Source organism: Emys orbicularis, chromosome 7 (genome assembly GCF_028017835.1).
Source record: "Emys orbicularis isolate rEmyOrb1 chromosome 7, rEmyOrb1.hap1, whole genome shotgun sequence".
NCBI classification, from domain to species: Eukaryota; Metazoa; Chordata; order Testudines; family Emydidae; genus Emys; species Emys orbicularis.
This window is the reverse complement of record NC_088689.1, coordinates 106,657,049-106,679,733: the sequence shown is the minus strand read 5'-3', so window position 1 is coordinate 106,679,733 and position 22,685 is coordinate 106,657,049. Positions and strand designations below refer to the sequence as shown.

General features: G+C 42.7%; 1 protein-coding gene across 1 annotated transcript in view; it reads left to right on the top strand.

Moving 5' to 3' along the window:
* DNAH12 (dynein axonemal heavy chain 12) overlaps nucleotides 1-22,685 on the top strand; it is a 166,406-nt gene that overhangs the window by 7,451 nt on the left and 136,270 nt on the right. The window contains exons 4-12 of the mRNA XM_065408714.1: nucleotides 2,534-2,723; nucleotides 4,475-4,550; nucleotides 5,815-5,973; nucleotides 6,755-6,950; nucleotides 7,862-8,050; nucleotides 18,887-19,043; nucleotides 19,164-19,255; nucleotides 19,513-19,691; nucleotides 20,677-20,812. Of these exons, the coding sequence (XP_065264786.1) occupies nucleotides 2,534-2,723; nucleotides 4,475-4,550; nucleotides 5,815-5,973; nucleotides 6,755-6,950; nucleotides 7,862-8,050; nucleotides 18,887-19,043; nucleotides 19,164-19,255; nucleotides 19,513-19,691; nucleotides 20,677-20,812 (1,374 nt within the window). The remainder of the gene's footprint in view (nucleotides 1-2,533; nucleotides 2,724-4,474; nucleotides 4,551-5,814; nucleotides 5,974-6,754; nucleotides 6,951-7,861; nucleotides 8,051-18,886; nucleotides 19,044-19,163; nucleotides 19,256-19,512; nucleotides 19,692-20,676; nucleotides 20,813-22,685) is intronic.

The following is a 22,685-nucleotide window of genomic DNA, read 5'->3' as shown; positions in this document are numbered from 1 at the left end:
CCCCTCATTCCCGGACCCACCCCGCAGCCCTCACTCCTGTACCCCAACCTTCTGCCCCAGCCCTGAGCCCCTCCAATACCCCAAACCCCTCATCCCCAGCTCCGTTGGGTCACAGGCATCAACAATTGTCTTCAACTGGGTCTCCAGAAAAAAAGTTTTAAAACCACTGACTTACACCTAAAATGACCAGTCACTTACTCCAGGTCAATTGATACCCGAGATCCTACACCAAAGACCATGCCTGTAGCCAATCATATGATTAAACTATTTAAAGGTTTATTAACTAGGAAAAAGAAATGAGAGAGTTATTTATGTGTAACTTTAGCACCCTCGTGGCCAAGATGGAGTCTGCTCTGCAGGCAGCTCTGGCGAAGAGAAGGCGCACGCAGGAATGCAGCAGGAGAAATCCCTTCCACCCCAGGGGCACCTGTTCCAAACCCCCCAGGGGCACCTGTTCCAAACACACACACACACACACACACTGGATATAAGAAAGGGAGATATTTATTTACAGAGGGATGAGAGGAGAAAAACAACAAGGGGAAATATAGGGGGAGCAGTAGAACAGGGTTGCATTCAAACCAAGGCCCCACGGGCCCCGTGGTAGCACAGTCTGATAGGTGAGTCTTGGGTGCTCCTGGTCATCTTCAGCGCCAGTGAACTTTCCCCCAACAAACCCCTCTGGTGTCCTCTTCTGCCGCTCTCTGCAAAGCCACACAGAGCGACTACCTCTCCACTTAACTAGCTAGCAACCTCCCTCCTTGTTCCCAATGCAGACTCACAAGCCCCAGTACTCACAGCTCTGGGCAGCCGTGATACTGGGTCCAGCTCCGGCCTGTCCTCCTTGGGCGATTCCTCCCTGGCACAGTGCTCTTCCTGGCTCCTGTCCTGGGCTGTCCCCGATCGGCTGCCCTGTTCTTCCCAGGCTTCAGGCAGGTTCTCTGCTGCTTCACTTTGCGAGGGCCTCTGCGGGCTGCCCCCTCTCGCCCTCTCAGCTTCAGAGTCACCCCCTGGAGTTTCCCTCACTCTCCCCTTCCCCCCTAGGAAAAAGATTTAAAGGGGCCATGCTCTCTAAACCCCAAAGGGGTTACACTCAGGTTAAAGCAAGCACACACATACACACAAATGAGTTGCAATCTAAATGTTAAGAGTGACAGAGTTGTAGTCATTTGTCAATTCAAAATGTCTTTCAGGGCAAACCCAGTGATAATCCAGGGGGATCCCTTGCTTCAGTTTAGAGTCTCGGGCCTTGTGAGAGTTCAAACAGGAAAGAGATGAAAAATTCTCTTGTGGCCCTGTTTTATCTTTTACATTTAGTTTTCCAGTCTATGAGATGAACTCCCTTGCACCTAGCATTTCCATGGTGTGATAGGGCCATTAGCCAATCCTTTGTGCACAATGTTCTGTAATGGCCTGTTTAATCTCGATAAACCTCCCAAGTGGGTGGGGGGACAATTCCCATGCCTCCTTTCACAAATTCAGAGCAAACATTTTAAAAGTTATAAAGCAAAACTTACGTATTTCCTTATAGCCTGGCATACAGACATTACAAGTGAGATTAGTGCATGCAGCAATTTACAAACATTTGAGAGTCTGTATACTAAATACATTCTTATAAGACCTATGCTGATCAAAACTATCATACAGGTGAACTGGTTTGGTTTTCAGCTATGAGTTTGTCAGTTATTAGCTAACGCCTATGGCTTTGGCCAGAGCTGGCACTTGGTTTACTAGTGTCACAGTGGCTTTAGAGGCAAAATAGGAATAATCATTTCCTGATAGAGTTGAGGGAAAGTACTGTATATTTCAGAAAGAGAGTAGCTCATTAAAGCCAATGGAAGGACTTCTATTGACATCAGTGGGCTTTGAATTGAGGCCATAGGGTACATTCTAGCCCCTGGGAAATGAAAGGGTTTGGGAATCATGGAGGTTGTGCCCTGGTTTTTAAGGAGAAAATTCATGTGTATGTGTGTACATACATGTGCAAATCATGGAGCGGATAACTTCTTATTCTTAAGACAAGGCATATCTCTGTGAGCCACTCTGCTCTCAGACCCAAATCTACAGTCCAGCATCTGTCCGAAACTAGAAAGAGGCTTGATCACACCTACTTAGCCAGTGTGTTACATACACTTCCTCTGTCAAGTAAGTGTCAATGTCTAAGATCCATAGGTGTTCAGATCTTAATGTGGGTGGTAACAAACCCATCACCGAGAAGCACCAGCTCATACCTCATTAGTCTGCTGTGCCAGGTAAATGATTAATTGAGCTGCTTTAATATCAGCCTTAGACAATATATTTTGTTATCAAAGTCACAAAGGTGTGCTCCACAAGCATTAGCAGAAACTAAGGCAAGAAAGAGAACAATACACCATCTGTGAGTAATGGGGCAGGCAAATTTTTTTTACCTGTCTTGGAACAGCCTTCAGTGTACTAGTTATTAATTTGACAAGATAATCCCACTGATACGCTGACTCTACTGATGAAAGTCTGGTTTAGAGGATTAATGATTATGATATTACTGTCCTTTCAGACCAACTATCTCTTTATGAAGAAGTGTGTGGAAAGTAATCCAGTAGTTCCTATTCAGCAGCAATGGCTGACCTCCATGCTCACTCTGGTGCCTCAGTCCCTCATGGAAGGCAAGGACAGAGAGTTACTGGTTGAAGAGCTTTTAGATGAAGTAACAAAGGATTTTGAAATGAGCATGAAGAGATGTGTGGGTAAGAGCTACAAGCTTCATTATATTAATATTAATGTATGAATATGTACATGTTATAATCCATTCAAAATGGTGCTGCAGAAAATCATCACCGGGGGGAAAAAGGGATGTCCTTAACTCGAGTTAACTAACTTGAAGTAATATCATAGTGAAGACAAAGCAGTTTGTATTTTTCACCTGAGTTAGTTAGCAGGCCGAGTTATGGAGGCATCTAGTCTTTAACTCATGCTGCTTACTCATGTGAAGACTATAAACTGTCTTGTCTTTGCTTGGGTGTTACCTTGGATTAAATAATTTCAGTTATTTTACTTGAGTTAAGAACATATCTATTTTCCTACTGAAGACACAATCTTTGTGGCTTATCTCTGCCTTACCCATCATTTTTTATGTTAGAGAGCCCTCTTTTCTTGCCTCTTCTATTTCAGGGATATTGTTCATTAGTCATATTTTCTCACAAGCGCCCTCATCCTTTTTTTTCCATGTTAGTTCTTATGCATGGGCAAGCTCCTGGTAAAAATCTGCAAAGAAACTGTGTTATCCTTCAAATCTCTCCTGAAAACTTAACCTTTGTCATGTTGCCTACAAAATAATTGATAACAGCTAGGCAGCTGGTGTAATCAAAATTGTCTCACTGTTACTTTGTGCTGCTCCCCCATCTGCTTGTTTGTCCTGCCTGTTTTCTCTCATAATATAGATTGTAAGGAACTGTCTTTTTGTTGTGTGTGTTTATAGTGCCTAGCTTAATGGGCACTATATATACGCTTGATTTCTTAAGTGAGGTTTTTACCCACGAAAGTTTATGCCCAAATAAATCTGTTAGTCTTTAAGGTGCCACCAGACTCCTTGTTGTTTTTTTACAAATAATATAATAATTATGTTTGAATTAATGTTCTTCTACTTTCTACTGTTATTAAAGCAAACATTATAAACAACATCATGGTAGGGTGAAGATGAACCAGATGACAAATGCCCTTCTTACTTTCTTTTATTTTGCAAGTTATAAAGTGAGGTGCTTAAAACTGGAACTGAATATTGTTGGAAATGTTTTTTCATAGACATTTCTGAAACTTGTTTTCAAAAGATTTTAAAATGGAATTTTAAAACTAGATTTTTTTTAATCTAAAGCTTCCATAATTTTTTTACACACTAAAGGTTTCTGAAAACTGCAAAAGTATTTGTGATTAAAATTTTATACCCGATATTTTTGTGGCTAATATTTAAAAATAATAGGTTGGGTTATTCTTTTCATTTAAAATGTTGCCGGCATGTTCATAGTGTCCCTACTACTACCAATGCTCTTTTGAAAAGTGGGAACTTTAATGACCACTTATAGTCTGGAACTTGGTTTAGAATTTGATATGAACAAGACAGCACTTATGGCAGCAGAGTGCCCTGTCACATACACTCCAGTGGAAGTTTTTTTAAGTGTTCTAATTATTTTACATGTTAAGCACTAGTTTATCCAAAACCTTATGAAGATTAAAGGACAGTCTGATAGGAAAGGAGATTCCTTATTTAATATCAGTTTTCCGCAAAACATACTTGACAATACAAACTTTTAAAATGGCCTCATCAGGGACCTTTGTGGGGGAAAATATTCTGAAGATTTGAGTGATAGTTAAATCTCTATCATACCAGAGTCTTGGTCCTCTCCAGGGAAAGACAGAGAAAATACCAGCCAGTTTCCTTTTGTGGAGATTAAAGAGAGTTGAATTTCCTTCTAATGGTTACATATTTATAAATGCATTCTAGTGCGAAGTGTTCTTGTGAAACCTGATGTAAAAGGACTTGAAGATGAAAAGGAAGGACCATTACCAGTATCGCCTTTGTGAGTAAATTAAGTTAAGAAGTAGCCGAATCACCCTTTCAGTTACATTTGAGTGACTCTTATTTAGGGTGACCAGATGTCCCGATTTTATAGGGACAGTCCCGATTTTGGGGTCTTTTTCTTATATAGGCTCCTATTACCCCTCTCCCCCTGTCCCAATTTTTCACACTTGCTGTCTGGTCACCCTACTCTTACTGAGATGTATAAACACAATAATGGGATAACTGGGCCCCTAGTGTTGATTCTGCAATTCAGCAGTAATCAGGTCCTTGTTCTTATATAGCAGTTTACATCCAAATGAATCATTAATTCTTTAAAAATTTTTACTACGGGGCACATTTTGGCACCCTTGCTCACACTGAGCATCACCCTTCTTCAAGAGTAGTTCTATTTGAAGTCAATGGGACTAATGAAGTAAGGTGTTATTCAATATGAATAAGGATATCAGAATCGGGCCCTGATTATGCAAATCATAAAGAACATGTTGCCCACAACTGAAATGTAGCCACCTCTAGAATGAAATGCGGCTTTTCAATGGGAGACAGCAACACTTTCATTACACTTTGGCTGCCTCATCCTGCAAACATTGAAGTCGATGGCAAAGCTTTCGCTGACTTCAGTGGTGTGGGATCCAGCCCTAGGACAGGAAGTGAAGAATATCATACCTAGTTGAAACTGTAGGGAGATTTAGGTAGAATATAACTCCCTAATTTGGAATTTGACTAGGACGTCAGGGTTCATACAAATACTCTTTTGAAAAGTGTAGTGGGAATTTTAATGACCACTTGTAGTCTGGAACTTGGTTTTGAATTTGATCTGAAAGATGGCAATTATGGCAGCAGAGTCCCCACTATTACATTATGTTGGTATATTTATTTAGAAGCAAGAGTGCCATTTGCTGAATAACCAGCACTTGCATCTCTCACCCAAATACTAATCCAGTCTGACCCTTCTGAGTTAATAATATCTGATGAAATCACAGTTTATGATGGTGAACCTGTGGTAAAACCAGTTGATCTGAAATAGAGTGTATTATCTCATGGATGAGTGAACAGTTTATTTACATAACTTCCACTACATTATGTTGAAGATATGTGCATAACACCCTTGCCTGCATAAGTGTGTGTATGTGTGTGTGTGTGTATGTATAATTTATTTATTTTATTTTAAAAATCACACTTTTTAGATCTAGAGGCTATTTTACTGAGGTTCTTTAATATGTTGTTTTGTTTGTTCTCTCCACTTGTTGCCTTTACTTTTTCAGAGGTCTGGATTTTTCCAGACCATGGCATAACAGTTTTATACAAGCAAGAAGTCAGATCCTCACAAACTTGCACATTCTTCATCCTACTCTGAAAATTTTACTGGATATTGGTTACACAACATTTTCCAAATTACTTATAGTGGACTTGTCAAATGTCAGGTAAAATATCTTTTGTTGAATTAAAAGATTATAAATGTTGGCTATATGAGCAGTGTTTTTGTAGTCAATAAAAATTTTATGAAATTGCAATTTATTTTAATTTGATATATGAATAATGAAATGCTTAATGTGTTAGTTTGGTTCTTTAAGGTCCTATAAGTAGGAAACATCACACTGTAAAACATTTAACATAATTTTCCTACTCTATGCTGTGAACAAATAGTTCATCTGCTTGTATATTATGAGTAATATCAATACATTGGAAGTATGTTCTCCCATTAATTCTCTTAGGGCCAGCGCATGAGCAGTAGAACTCAATGGCTAAATTCCCATTGACTTCAGTGGACCAAGACATGACATATAGTAGGATTGATTCCCTGTATTTTTACCTGAAGAAATTGATATATTCTCTTCTAGCAAGATTGCTAGCTGTAGAGAAACTTCACCGGTGCTCATTTCCTCATTTTCCACTATTACATGTTCCCTTTACTATTTACATTTGGTTATTTTTCTCCAGTCTTGTAGTTGATAGATCCAGTTTTATCTTCCTTACCTTTGTTGCTGATCCTGTTCCCAGTATCAGTTCTTCTTTAGTTTTTGGGGCTTTTCAATCTGACCATAAGAGGGCCACTTAGGCTTACCTTTCTTTAAAGGAAGAATAGACTGCATAGTTTGGTAGATATAGTACAACACTAAGATCCCAGTTCTACACAGTTGTTCTGTTAGATCGTATAATTTAATTTTCAAATCAGTCCTTCATTTTTCTTTTTCTGGTAAACAGTTTGAAAGGTCCAATTGATTGTGAATCACTGAAGAATGATGTTTCTTTAAACTGTTCAAAAACAGAAGAGAAATTACTGAACACATGGTATCCAAGAGTTATCAATCTCTTCACCAGAAAGGAGGCATTAGAGGGTGTAAAGTCAGATAAAGTTGATTCTTTCTATAACTGTGTGGCTACACTTATGTCTAACCAGGTGAATATCTTTTGAACCTACAATAGTTAACTTTTATATGTAATAATTTGGTGATTTTTTAAAAAAGCCAGTTCAATATACCATCTGTTATTTTTAATTAAAAAAATCTTATTGTTAACTCTATTGTCTGGAATCCAATTAGATTAGGAAAATATATTGTCAGATTTTTAAAAAGTTTTCTTTTGTAAAAGACTTAGATAGTATTAAGTGTTTTTATTTTCCCCAAAGCAAATGAAAATTTTGGACATAAAACAGTTTGATAGTCTCTTTCAAGAGACTCAATCACTTGAATTAAGTGATTAATTAGTTAAAAAAAAGAGATAAAATTGATGAATTCCCCAGCCAGTTTTCATGGTTGCAAAATTATATTTCCCATATTTTTAAAAAAAATCCTCTACCCTGCTGCTATATTTTAAAACAAACACACACATACAAAGAAGGGAAACTGACGAAGGACCTAGTTATGTAAATACATAGACATATGAATAATGTTCAGTGGGGTTAAAGTTGCTCGTGTGTAAGTGTGTTCAGGATCAAACCCTGGAAAAAGGTTGAAACTAACTATATACAAAGTGCTTTCAAATGCACAAAGTAAGCAAACAAAAATTAAAGAAAAATAATTATCATATTCTATCTGTCATTTATAGTAATGCTTAGGGGCACTAGTAATATTAGTTGTGTTATTGTAACAATAGCAGATAAAAACACTTTGACAGAAGTAGGTGTTACTTTTAAGGGTCTGATCTAATGCCCACTGAAGTCAATTGAAGGACTCCTATTGATTTAATTGGGCTCTGGGCAAGGCTCAAGGTACTGAAGTAAAATGGAAATCCTGATTTATTTAAAAAGTGGAAGAGATATATAGTTTTCGGTGTTCTCGTGTAATAAAGTGAATGTGTGGTATTGTCTAGCTGAAAGAGCTATTGAGAAGAACCGTTGAAGCTTATGTGAAGCTCTTTGATCCTGAAGACAAAAAATGGCTGCCATTGTTTAAGATGGAATTGACTTTTGATGATGAGAAAATGGAGTTCTATCCAAGCTTTCAAGATCTGGAAGAAGCCATTCTGTTTATAGTGACCCGGATAGGGCAGACTCTGCAGGTGCAGTTTAATCTTTATTTACCTCTGGAGTTTGTATGTGAAACGTTACAGAGTATATGAAGATGTTAATAATTTAGGATCATATCCTGGCCTGGCCAGAAGAGAGTTTAGAAACAGAGATGTAGCCTGGTGCATTGTCTCTGCTGCAAGGATTCTGCAATGCAGAGCATGATTCCTTATGGCAGTCAGGATGCTTAGTTCTGAGGTGTGTTTTGGTGTGCCTTGGACCAGGAGCCAGTGATTGCCTATGTGCGCCATCTAATGGTTAGTATTTACTGCCAATGGCAACATATGCACTAAACACTATGAAGAGGGAGGCCTGGATACCCTCTGTCTCACAGACTGTTCCCCAGTGAGAACATTGTGAGCAGCTTGACAAATAGAGTTTGGACCCATAAAGCCCAACACTACTTCTTTGAGTGATTGCACATCCATTCCACTGTAGGTTTGTGCACACCTCATGCACAGTTGTTGGAGATTTTTCCCTCAGCAGTACCTGTTGGGGTGGCATGAGTGCCCTTTGCTGCCTCACACCCCTGCATGCAGGTATAAAGGGCAGAGCCATCCCTGACCTCCCTCAGACCACCAGTAATGGTTGTTGAAACTGCCATCCTTGCATTTGAAAGTCCTACCTTCTTTAGTGTATATAGTACCAGTTGTGTTAGTTTTAGGCTAGTTTAGAGTTTTTGTACATAGTTTAGATGAAAGAGTAAGTTTAGGTTAGTATTTAGTATCACGGAATCACCAGTTTTGGTACTGGTACCGGACTCATGCCTTGTTCTCCGGGCTTTAAGACCTGTCACTCAGGTAACAAGTCTATGACACTGAATGACCTACATCCCAGCTGCCTTGAATGTCTGGGGGAGGTGTATGTGAGTGACAAAGGTGACATTTGTAGGGGGTTCAAGCTCTGCTTAAAGAAAAGACAACTAGACTCAACAATCCGCTCATGGAGCCTGCAGTTTGCCTACCATCCGATCCTTCCTGCGCAGACCAGGTATCAAGCATGTCCAGATCTGTTAGGAGTGCTCCCCTTGATCTGACTGAATCAAGAGGCAGATCTTTGTCAGCGATACCAAAGAAGAGGCATTGATACCAAAGATCTTCGGTGAAAGCAACAAGTGGAGGCAATGACACAGAGGAGTGCTCAAAGAAGAGGCACTCCCAGGCATAGTCCTTAAACCAAGAGGGGTCACTCACTCCAGAGCCTAGGATGGGCCCGTTGAAACTGATCCCTGAAGTGCCGATGCACCTTTCAATACCACAGAGCCAAGAGCTCTTTTCTGGTGCCATCTACGACCAAGGCTTTTGAGGCAGTTCAGTAATTATTGAACCTGTCAGTACCGGTTTCCCCAGCTATTCAGGACAGTATTCCTCACCAATACTGGGATCTGCCATATACGCTTCAATGGTTCCGGCTCGAGCCCCAACGCACCATTCAGTACCAGTGGCTGCTACAGTAAGTGCACCTCAGGAGGATTCCATCTAGAGGGAAGCTAGTGATGATCTCGCCAGTTCCTCCATCTGCAGACTTGGAACCGGTCTCTCCAGTACTGACAGAGTCAGCTCCTCCTCAGCCTGAGGAGGAGGGCTCTTCATCAGTCTTTGAGGTCAACTCTTATGTGTCTCAGCTGATCTGTTCAGCAGCCCCCATGCTCAGCATTCCAAGGACCAATGCCCTGGACATAACTGGGTCCCACCTCCATTTCAGTGGGCCTTTTGCTACCCTTGAGGCTTCCCTCTACAGTCTACAGCATCTTTACTCCCTTCCCACCCTACTACATTGGCTGGGCATCGGGAACATTTACAACAGGGCAGCATCTACCTACCCCCAGTACCGGGACTGGTACCATGCACAGGGGACTGTGTACTCTGTATTCTTCTAGGGAGGAATTGGAGAAGGCTCCACCTCAACAACCCTTAGCCTGTTCTTCTTCATCACCTAAGGAGGTGGTGACAAGAGTCTGCTTCTCACCTTTCTAATCATAGAATCATAGACTTTAAGGTAAGAAAGGACCATTATGATCATCTAGTCTGACCTCCTGCACAACGCAGGCCACAGAATCTCACTCACCCCCTCCTGTATCAAACCTGTGTCTGAGCCATTGAAGTCCTCAAATCATGGTTTAAAGACTTCAAGATGCAGAGAATCTTCCAGCAAGTGACCCGTGTCCCACCCTGCAGAGGAAGGTGGAAAAACCCCCAGGGCCTCTACCAATCTGCCCTGGAGGAAAATTCCTTCCCGACCCCAAATATGGCGATCAGCTAAACCCTGAGCATGTGGGCAAGACTCACCAGCCAGACACCCAGGAAAGAATTCTCTTTAGTTCCCTGAGTTTATCGATTAATTAAAAATTCTTGCTAATGGGCTTGCAATTTCATGTGCTAGTTCCTTTAATATTCTTGGATGAAGATTATCTGGGCCCCCCAATTTAGTCCCTGTTCGAGTTTGGCTTCTACCTCGGATGTGGTAATATCTACTTCCATATCCTCATTCCCATTTGTCATCCTACCATTATCCCTAAGCTCCTCATTAGCCTCATTAAAGACTGAGGCAAAGTATTTGTTTAGATATTGGGCCATGCCTAGATTATCCTTAACCTCCACTCCATCCTCAGTGTTTAGCAGTCCCACTTCTTCTTTCTTTGTTTTCTTCTTATTTATATGGCTATAAAACTTTTACTATTGGTTTTAATTCCCTTTGCAAGGTCCAACTCAACATGGCTTTTGGCCTTTCTCACTTTATCCCTACATGTTCTGACCTCAATAAGGTAGCTTTCCTTGCTGATCACTCCCATCTTCCACTCCTTGTAGGCTTTCTGCTTTTTCTTAATCACCTCTCTGAGATGCTTGCTCATCCAGCTTGGTCTACAACTCCTGCCTATGATTTTTTTCCCCTTTCTTGGGATGCAGGCTTCTGATAGTGTCTGCAACTTTGACTTGAAGTAATTCCAGGCCTCCTTCACCTTTAGATCGCCAAGTTCTTCAGTCCAATCCACTTCCCTAACTAATTTCCTTAATTTTTTAAAGTTAGCCCTTTTGAAATCAAAAACCCTAGTCACAGATCTATTTTAGTTTATCCTTATATCTAGTTTAAACTGAATTAGCTCATTATCGCTCGAACCAAGGTTGTCCCCTATAACCATTTCTTCTATGAGGTCCTCACTACTCATCAAAACCAAATCTAAAATGGCATCCCCTCTTGGTGGTTCAGCAACTACTTGGTGAAGGAATCCATCAGCTATCACATCTAGGAAAATCTGAGCCCTATTATTATTACTAGCACTTGTCCTCCAGTCTATATCTGAGAAGTTAGTCTCCCATGATCACACAATTCCCATTAGTATTTACTTCATTAAAAACATTAAAAAGGTCTCTATCCATATCCAAATCAGATCCCGGTGGTCTATAGCACACCCCAAGCACTATCTCAGGAGAGGCTCTAGTAGCTTTCTTCCCCAATGTGATTTTTTGCCCAGACAGACTCTGTCTTATCCATTCCATCCTTTCTTATTTCTTTATAGTCTACCTCATCATTGAGATATACAATGCTACTCCAACACCTTTGCCTTTATTTCTGTCTTTCCTAAACAGCACATACCTGTACTCCAGTCATGACTACTATTCCACCATGTTTCTATTATCCCTATAATATCCGGTTTCACTTCCTACACCAGTAACTCTAGTGCCTCCATTTTGTTACCTAGGCTCCTCGCATTGGTGTACAAACATCTTAATTCTTGCTGTTTGGCTTCGCTTATATTCTTTACCCGATTAGGCCCAGACATTCTACCACCAGTATCACCTATTAGAATGGTATTTACACTATCCTTCCTCCGTATGTCCATTCTCCTACCCATGGCTGTATCCTTTCTTACTTCGTTTTCTTCCCTTTCAAAGTTAAAATCCGGCGTGGAGATTACCTGGACATCTCCCAACCATCTCCCCCCAATTCCTAGTTTAAAGCTCTCTTAATCAGTTGTGCCAGCTTCCATCCTAGAAGTCTATTTCCCTCCCTACTCAGGTGAAGTCCATCCCAGGAGAACAGTCCTCTGTCCATGAATGCCTCCCAATGGCCATACATCCCAAAGCCCTCCTTATAGCACCACTGCCTGAGCCATCTGTTGATCGTCATACTCTTGTCACACCTTTGTTGCCCTTCTCTAGGAACAGGCAGAATCCCACTGAAGATCACCTGAGCCTCGATTTCCTTAAGCGTCTTCCCCAGCCTGGCATAGTCTCCCTTGATACGTTCCAGTGAGAATCTAGCTGTATCATTCGTTCCCACATGAAGGACAATCAGTGGATTCTTTCCCGCTCCCGTTAGGATCCTCTTCAGCCTCAGGTCCACATCTTAGCACCCGGCAGACAGCACACCCGTCTGTTCTCTGGATCAGCTCTGGTTACAGGCCTGTCTGTTCTTCTCAGTAAGGAGTCTCCAATCACGTAGACCTGCCTTCTCCTGGTGACGGTGCGATTCTCCGGTCTATCCCCTGTTCCCTCTGGCTGCAAGTCCTCTCGATTCCTATTCACCCTTGCAGTCCTCCGCAATCCATCCCGTATCCTCCTGGTGCTCATGTTTGGTGTTGTTATCTCCATTGACTCTTCCCCTCTTCTTATAGGACTAGCTGCTCTTCTCTTCCTTGCCCTCTCACCTTCAGCGACCACCTGCTGTGCCCCTTCTTCATTTTCCAACTCCGCAAACCTGTTCCTGAGCTCTATTTCTCCTTCACTAGCCCGTCTTTTCCTCTGCCTGGTTCTCTTAGTCACATGCTTCTACTGTCCACTTTCCTCACCCAGCAGTCTCCCCTCAGAGTTCTTTGGTCCTGCTTCCATCTGCAAGTCTGAGCTTTTCCATTCAGACTTCTCATGTCTTTGCTCCATCATCTGCTCGAACCCCCTTCTAAACTCAACCAGAGTTTCCACCTGCATCTCCAATCCTCGGATCTTTTCTTCTATCAGCTCTATCAGGCGGCACTTCATGCAGATGAAACTCTTATCAGGTACCCCCTCCAGGATCATGTACATGCTGCAGCTTCCACATCCAGTCATCTTCATTGTGTCTTCCACTGCTTGGGTCACTACCACTGCTGCCTTTGTATCTGTCATAGACTTCTCACCTAAATCCTGTAAATCTGGGCAACACAAACCAAACCAAAACAAACCCCCAACAAGCACCAAAACACTGCTAGAACACTGCACACTCCCTTCACTAGCCTGTCTGATCTTCTGCCTGCCTCTCTTAGTCTTCCTGCAAACTCCCACTCAAACTCCCCTGTTTAAAGCTCTGCTTGCTGACTTGTTGAGGAGGGTGGCTGCAGTTTTGGATATCCAACCGGAAGAGGTAAAAGAAAAATCACATAGGCTTGTGGACAGTTTAGCCTCTTCGGGACCCTCTTGGGTAGCTCTCCCTGTTAATGAGGCAATTCTGGATCTTGTCAGGGCATTATGGCAGACTGTGTCTTCCCTTCCTCCCACTGCAAAAAGGGTGAAGAACAGTCACTTCACAGGGGTTTGAACATTTTTGTAACCATCCTCTTCCAGGCTCCCTGGAACTCTCTGCTGCTAATGAAAAAGAGAGACAAAGACACCAGGGCTCAATGCCAAAAGGGAAAGAAGCAAAGAAACTGGACCTATTCTGAAGGAAGCTTTATTCTACGGGAGGTTTACAGTTTAGAATCATGAACCAGCAGGCTCTGTTGGGTCAGTACGAATTTAGCCTGTGGGATAATGTGGAATTTAAGGACAGGCTTCCGGATGAGGTAAAGCAGGAGTTCACTGCTATGATGGAGGAGGGGGCAATTTAGTTCCCAGAACAGCTTGCAGCAAGTCTAGATGTGGCAGACTCTGTGGCTCGAGCTATGGTTTCTGCCATCACTATGTGGCATTCCTCTTGGCTGCAGTTGTCATGTCTTCTCCCAGAGGTGCAACAAACCTTCCAAGACCTCCCATTTGAAGGCCTCTCCCTCTTTTCTAAAAAGACTGATGAGAGACTACATAGTCTTAAGGATTCAAGAGCAACCCTTAAGTCTCTGGGGATTTATACACTAATGACAAAAAGAAAACAGTTCTGCCTGCAGCAGACCCAGTGGTTTCCGCCTTTCATGTCTCGTACCCAGGACCTGTTCAGGAATAGGGGCAGAAGTTACAAGAGGCATCTTCCTCCTCCTTCCTCTTCTGTAGCTGCCAGTTCATCTAGGTAAACTGGGTCCTCTAAACAAACATTTTGATCTGTTGGTTAAGAGCAGTCAACCACTACCCAGAATATCTTTTTCCACCCCAATATTTGCCAACCATCTTCCTAAGTGCTTGGTCCCGCATCATCATGGATCACTGGGTCCTAAGCATGGTGGAACACCCTTTAATTTTGTTTCTATTCCTCCTTCCCACCCCCCTTCCCCATCTGACTTCAGGGACCACTGTCATGAGAATGTTCTACTTCAGGAAGTCCAGTCTCTCCTTCTCATGGGGGGCCATAGAGGAAGTTCCCATGTTGCTTAGAGGCAAGGATTTTAGTCCTGATTCTTCATAATCCTGAAGCAAAGAGGGGTCTCAGACCCATTTTAGATCTAAGACTGCTAGCCAAGATCCTAAAGAAAATAAAATTCTGGATGGTCACTCTAGCTTCTGTTATCCCTTCCCTAGATCCCGGTGACTGGTATGCTGCTCTTGACTTAAGACCCTTATTTTCATGTGGCAATTCCCTAGAGCCACTGAAAATTCCTCAGATTTGTGGTCAATGGATCCCACTGACAATTCACAGTATTGCCCTATGGCCTGTCAGTAGTTCCTGACGTGTTCAGCGAAGTGCATGACTGTGGTAGCAGCATTCCTGCAAAAGTCAGAAGTCTTACCTAGACAACTGGCTAGTATGGCAACTATACAGTCCACCTTTGACACACAGGCTCCTAATCATTAAGCAGAAATCTACCCTGACTCCTGTACAGAGAATAGAATTTATTGGAGCAGTCCAGGACTCTACAAAGGCCAGGGCTTTCCTGCTAAGGCTGAGATTCCAAACAATGGAGGTTGTTGCTGTAGCTCTAAAGGTACATCCTGTCACTACATTACGAAACTGCATCAAACTTCTAAGGCATATGGCAGTGTGCACTTGTGTGGTGCAGCTTGCCAGAATGCACTTCAAGGAGCTACAAGGTTGGCTAGCTGTGGTGCAGTCATCAGCCTGCCATCATATAGAAATGGTTATTCAAGTACTATTCAGGTCTTGTTCTCCCTGGACTGGTAGGTAGAACCTTCAGGGGGTTGTGTGGGAGTTCCCTTTGCTTCTCCAGAATAGGCAATCATCCTAGTCACAGATGCATCAAATTTAGGTTGGGGGAGCTCACTTAGGACCCCTTTCAGATGCAAGATCTTTGGTCTTTCCAAAATCTAAAGTTCCTATGCATATTAGGGAGCGTTGGGCCATCCATTTGGCTTGCATAGCATTCCTTCCACATGTCCAAGGTCAGAATTTGTTGGTGTTCACCAACAACACAACAGTCATGTAACCAAACAAGGCAGAGCCCAGTCCACAAAAGTTATGCCAAGAGGCAATTCTGCTTTGGAATTTTTGCATTGCCAGTTTTATCAGCCTTAAAGTTGCTTACCTTCTAGGAATTCAGAATACTCTTGCAGATCACTTAACCAGGTAATTCACAAATCACTATGTGTGTTCTCTTCATCCAGAAGTGTCCAGTTCCATTTTCCAGCTGTGGAGGACTCCCCCTGTTAGCAACAAAAGCAAACAATAAAGTAATCTTTTTTTTGTTTGTTCCCAAGCAGGCAACAACTCAGGTTCATTGACAGATGCCTTCCTCCTACCCTGGTTGAAGGGCATGCTCTATGTCTTCCTGCCATTCCTGTCCAAGGTTTTGTCTGAAGTCAAACAAGTCCGTTCGTGCCATATACCAATAGCCCCAGCATGGGCCAATCAGCATTGGGTTTTGACTCTAATAGTTCTATCAGTAAGATTTCCACTGTCACTCTTGTGGGATGCAGATGTGATTTCCCAGGACCACAGCCTCCTACTTCATCCCTCCTGCATGCCCTCCACCTGTCAGCGTGGATGCTTTATGGCTTACACCCTTGGAAGGAGGTTGCTCTAAGGGAGTGCAGGAAGTTCTTCTAAATAGAGAAAGCCTTCAACTAGAACTGCTTACCTTCCTAAATAGACAAGATTCTCCATTTGACCCACACAGAGAGGTGTTTCCCTGGCTCAAGCTTCTATTCACCTAATGGATTATTGTTTCTGAAGCAATAAGGGTTAGCTGTTAGTTCCATCAGAGTCCACCTTGCAGCTATCTCAACTTTCCACCCTCCCGCGGATAACTGCTCGCTTTTTACAAACCTTATGCCCATCAGGGTTCTGAAGGGTTTGGACAGATTATATACACAGGTATACAGCCCGATTACCCCCCCCCCCCCCGTAGAAATTTAAATTTAGTTCTATCAAAGTTGATGGGTCTTCCCTTTGAGCAGCTGGAAATCTATTCTCTGTAACACCTTTCTATCAAGGTGGCTTTCTTGGTTGCTATTACCTCAGCCAGGAGAGTAGGGGAACTGTGAGCCTTGGTATCAGAACCTCCTTACAGGATTTTTTTTAGAGACAAAGTTCTCTTTCAACTTCATCCAAAGTTCCTGACTCAAGTGGTTTCCAGTTTCCACATTAACCAAGCAATTTATTTACTGATTTTCTTTCCAAAGTCTCGTTCTTATAAAAATTAAGAAAAACTTTGTACTCTAGATCAGTGCTTCTCAAAGCCGGTCTGCCGCTTGTTCAGGGAAAGCCCCTGGTGGTCTGGGCTGGTTTGTTTACCTGCCGCGTCCTCAGGTTCGGCTGATCGCAGCTCCCACTGGCCGCGGTTCGCCGCTCCAGGCCAATGGGGGCTGCGGGAAGCGGCGCGGGCCGAGGGATGTGCTGGCCGCCCTTCCCGCAGCCCCCATTGCCCTGGGACAGTGAACTGCGGCCAGTGGGAGCCGCGATCGTCCGAGCCTGCGGACGCGGCAGGTAAACAAACCGGCCCGGACCGCCAGGGGCTTTCCCTGAACAAGCGGTGGACCGACTTTGAGAAGCACTGCTCTAGATGTTAGAAAAGCTTTAGCTTTTTACCTGGATCAGACTAAGCCAGTTAAGTCTTTATCAAGACTTTTCATTGTAGTTTTGGACAGAATAAAGGGTCATTCAGTATCCACCCAAAGGATCTCTTCCTGGATTTCCAGCTGTATTCATCTATGCTACTGAAAGGCTGGTATTTCACCCAAAGTAGAGTGTTGGCTCATTTGACCAGATCACAGGCAGCTTCCAAGGCCTTTCTGGCTCATCCTGGATGTTTGTAAGGCAGCCACCTGGTCATTGATCCATACGTTTGCCTCGCACTATGCCCTCTCTCTCATCAGTCTAGAGATGATGCCAGATTTGGACAGGTGGTCCTACAATCCCTGTTCAAGTAGATTCCAAGCCCACCTCCGGTTTGAATTGCTTGTGAGTCACCTACAGTGGAATGGACATGTGCAGTCATTTGAAGAAGAAGAAACAGTGACTAACCCTTTTCTGTAACTGTTGTTCTTTGATATGTGTTGCCTATGTCCATTCCACAACCTTCCCTCCTTCCTTTCTGTTTCCTATAAGAAGGAACTATGGGGGGTTGGGAGCGGCTTCTCCCTTTATACCTGCATGCAATGGCATGAGGCAACAGAGGGCACTCACGCCACACGAACAGGTACTGCTGAGGGAGTAATCTGATAACTGTGCACAAGGCGCGTACGCACCTACAGTCGAATGGATATGTGCAACACAACTTGAGGAACAACAGTTACAGAAAAAAGTTGGTGACTGTTTTTTGCTTGTACACAGATGTTAGAATTTTTTTTAAAGTTTGCACATGTGTGTTTGCACCTGTAAAGTGAGGGCTGTGTATGTGCATGTGCAACATTTACAGAAATATATGTGAAAGCTAGGCTGAAGCTTGCCCCTAAAGGTGAATTTTAACTTAAAGGTGACCTTTAAAGGAAAAAGAAATGGGCGTGTCCTCCCCTCATCCTTTTTTATTTTGTTCTTTTTCATGTATTTAGACGGCCTGAAAGTGTTTTAATTATAATAAGTGAAAATTCTGGGTTTTGTTTTGTTTTTTTAACATTAGTAATTCTGGTCATGTTTGTCATGGAAGACTCTATGCTGACTGTAGAACTAAGCAGTGGAGAGGAGGAGGGATTTTTACTTTAAAAGTCTGATTTTTTTCTTTTGTTTTTGTTATTATCATCAACTTAATTCAAATGACTAACATTTTGGATAAAGGATATATCTGTTAAATAGCTAACACCTCCAGTCCCTTAAATTAAAGTGTGAAGGTTTAAAGCTTTATAGTTAAGATACTGGACTGGGACTCGAGATTTGCCACAGACTTCCTGGGTGACTTTGGGCAAGTACCTGAGGGCTAGATTCCAACAACCTTATTCATGCTGAGTGATGCGTTACTCTGGAAGTAGCCTAATTGATTTCAGTGGGGCTAACCACAGAGTAAGGATGTCTGAATGTAGCCGTATATCTCTTTGTGCCTCTGTTCCTCATCCGTAAAATGGGAATAATACATTGTTTGTTTAGATTGTAGGCTCTTGGGGCAGGGAGTCTCGGTGTGCATGTGTGCGCGTGGTCCCTAGCACAATGGGGCCCTGATCTTGATTGGGGCCTCTCGTGATTTTGCAACACAAATAAATAATAGCAGCAAGCCCAGTTTTAAAAAAAACCTTTCCAAGTTACGTTTTAGGAACATGTATCTAAATTTTGTATTGTTATTCTTTTACTTTTTTAATATCATTGTCATTTTCTGCTTCTGTTAGAATGTTCAAACAGTACATTCTTGGCTAGCTGGAGGGGCCACCGCTGTAACTCTTGACACTGAACTTGCTGACCATGTCCTAGCTTGGGCCTCATCTACACTAAAGAGAGCAATCCAGACCAACTTGGAAGGTCCAAAAGAACATTTTGAAAGATATGGTAAGCGAGCGAAGACTGCGTTTTGTATGAGAACGTTAGTACTTGAAGTTAATTTTGTGAAATAATTAGCCTACTTTTATGTACATGCATTGTGGTTTCAATGTGATTATTACATTACAGTTGAAAGGTATGGTTGGCTTGTAGATGGTACAGCAGACACACGAATAGAGAGCTTTGAAGCAGAAGAACACAGTTTTGATGAATATACTGCTGTAAGTTTTAATTCTACATTTTATGTATGATTTTTCTTTGCAATAATTAAAAAAATAGAGAAAAATAGGTGTACAGCTGTTAAGTTCACAAAAACATATTGAGTATCCACAAGTGGATTTTTTTTCTGAATAAATATGGTAATCAGAATAAAGTATTATTTTTAAAGCTTTTTTAAGAATTTATAAATCTTATTAATAGATCTAAATATTTTAAAGAATGTTTCTGCAACTTAACGTGTGTACATGTCATTTTGAAGTTTATAGATGAGTTCCTCAGCCTTGCTAAGGAAATCATGAGTTTGCCACTACTAGCTCATTTCCCTATGGTACGTTTGGACTGTGATGATTTGAAACAGGGTTTGACTGATAAAGCAAAAAGCTTTGCAAATATACTAATGGAGATAATAGTTGCTAATCACAGAGCGGAAAATGAAAAGTGAGTATACTTTCTTGCTATAAACCACCACTTTCGTGGAAAGGAATATTATTTAACATAGTTGCATTTCTGTTGTATAGGCATTGTATAAATATATACAGTACTTTACTCCCTTGATTAACCAAAACTCCTGGTTAACTGAATGTCAGTAGTATCTCAGGGGACTTGCATTGGCTGGTATCTCTTTACTGAACTTCAGGCCCTAACTCCAGCAAGAGCACAACCTTTCTATCAGAGCTGGCAGGCTTTGGGAAAACTGCCTGGCAAGAGATCTATTTCACTGCATTCTTGGCTTCCCAAGTGTAAAGTGCCAGAATCGGCCAGAGGAAAGGACTTCTAGATTTCTTGAAGCTCTGTATACATGAGACACATCTATAGATTATCTATATATGTAAGGGATGAACTGTTAAGAAATAAATCAAAATGTATGATGGCATGATAAAATTCTCAAATACTATTCAAAATTTATGATGCCATGTCACAAGAATGACAAAATGGCATTACATTCTTATAATGCAAAGCAGACCATTTGTGTGTGTGTGTGTGTGTGTGTGTGTGAGAGAGAGAGAGAGAGAGAGAGAGAGAGAGAGAGAGAGAGAGAAAGTGTGTGAGAGAGAGAGAGAGAGAGAGAGAGAGAGAGAGAGAATGAATAATATATGGCCCTAATACTGTGCTTAAGTTTCAATGTATTTATTTTTAAAAAAGAAAAAAAATTTCTGCAACAACTATAACAAATATTTTAAGAGTTACTAGAAAGGTAAAAGTAAAGGGACTTATATGACTCTTACAGCTAATTGACCAAATTCACTGTCACATTGAAATCACGGAATTACACCAGAGATGGACTTGGCCCAGTGATTTTAAAGAGATAATTGGAACAATAGTTCCAGGAATGCTTGGTAACTGTCATACACATGTTGCTGGTGTTATGGCTCAGCTAGAAACCAAGTTAAACAAAATCTTAAACTTCGACATAATTTTACAGAATATGCAAGGAATTTGAAACAATTAAAGAGCGTGCATTAAAAGTTCCTGAGACCACAGAAGAAATGATGGAAATGATAGCTTATGTAGAAAAGGCAAAAACCACAGGTATTCAGGAACTGCTCATAAAAATCAAGGTAAATGTCTATATTTCTTTTGGCTTAAATCCTTCTCCAAACAAGCAGTCCTGTACAGTGGGGAGTTTCTGTGGAGCTAGGGATCAAAACTCTGCTGTAACAATGGAGCTGCTCCTCAGTTGCTATTCCAGCCACCAAGCTAGAATGTCCTCCATGCTTTTTGAAAAAACAATGAGGAGTCCTTGTGGCACCTTAGAGACTAACAAATTTATTTGGGCATAAGCATTCATGGGCTAGAACCCACTTCATCAGATGCATGAAGTGAAAAATACAGGAGCAGGTATAAATACATGAAAGGATGGGGGTTGCTTTACCAAGTGTGAGGTCAGTCTAACGAGATAAATCAATTAACAGCAGGATACCAAGGGAGGAAAAATAACTTTTTTGAAGTGGTAAGAGAGTGGCCCATTACAGACAGTTGACAAGAAGGTGTGAGTAACAGTAGGGAGAAATTAGTATGGGGGAAATTAAGTTTAGGTTTTGTAATGACCCAACCACTCCCAGTCTTTATTCAGGCCTAATCTTTTTGAGTTCCCGTCACATGTGGGAAAGTTCGCCTCACATTCTGACTGTGTGCAATGGTAAGTCCGCTGTCCCTGACCTGTATATAGATCTTTGCTACATAGCATGTTTTTATATGTGTTTAGGTATTGTCTAAATATACAGTACACCGTACCCCTGATTAACCAAAAGCTCTGGTTAACTGGAGCTTAAGGACACCATGCAGATCTGGGATCCATGCAACACAAGATGAATGCTTCCTCTGTGTGAACTTTATACATCTCGCCCCTACCCCCCCTTTGCTTACATGCATGTAGAAGATGGGCAGGATTTTCCTTCAATTACACCTCTACCCTGATACAACGCGGTCCTCGGGAGCCAAAAAATCTCACCGTGTTATAGGTGAGACCGTGTTACATCGGGGTAGGGAGAGGAACCGCTTTTACTGCTCCCCGCCCCAGCTTCTCCTCCTCCCCCCCCAGGCTTGCCACGCCAATCAGCTGTTTGGCCTGGCAAGCCTGGAAGGATGCGGGGGGGAGCGGAGCGGCGGCGGCGTGCTCAGGGGAGGAGGCGGAGATGAGCTGGAGTGGGGAGCGATTCCTCTGTGCCCCCCCGTTACTTGCTGCGGGCCCCGGGCCCCCCCCCACCCCAGCTCACCTCTGCTCCATCTCCTCCCACGAGCGCGCCGCAGCTCCGCTTCCCCCCACTCCCTCCCAGGCTTGCCGCGCTAATCAGCTGTTTTGGGCGGCAAGCCTGGGAGGGAGGAGAAGCGGAGCTGAGCGGTGCGCTCGTGGGAGGAGGCGGAGGCAGAGGTGAGCTGGGGTAGGGGGGCCGCAGCAAGTAAGGGGGAACCGCTCCCCGCCCCAGCTCACCTTCGCTTCGCCTCCTCCTCCCACAAGCACGCCGCTCAGTTCCGCTTCTCCTCCCTCCCAGGCTTGCTGCGCTAAACAGCTGATTGGCGCGGCAAGCCTGGGAGGGAGGGGGGAGAAGCGGAGCTGCGGCGCACTCGTGGGAGGAGGCGGAGCGGAGGTGAGCTGGGGCAGAGAGGCCCCAGGGAGGGCCGCAGCAAGTAATGGGGGGGCGCAGAGGAACCGCTTGCGGTAACACGAATTTGGATATAACGAGGTAAAGCAGCCCCGTCCCCTGGAGCGCTGCTTTACCGCGTTATATCCGAATTCGCGTTATATTGGACCGTATTATATCAGGGTAGAGGTGTATAGCTCAAATGAGCTGGACTTGAAGTTTTATTTTTATCACAGTGTGTCTTTTGCAGGACACTCAAGTTAGAGACTGTCTCTAGGTCCTGACTTTAAAGACCAAATTTATAAAAACTAGAAGCTGATTGTATCTGCAAAAAATACACACTCACATA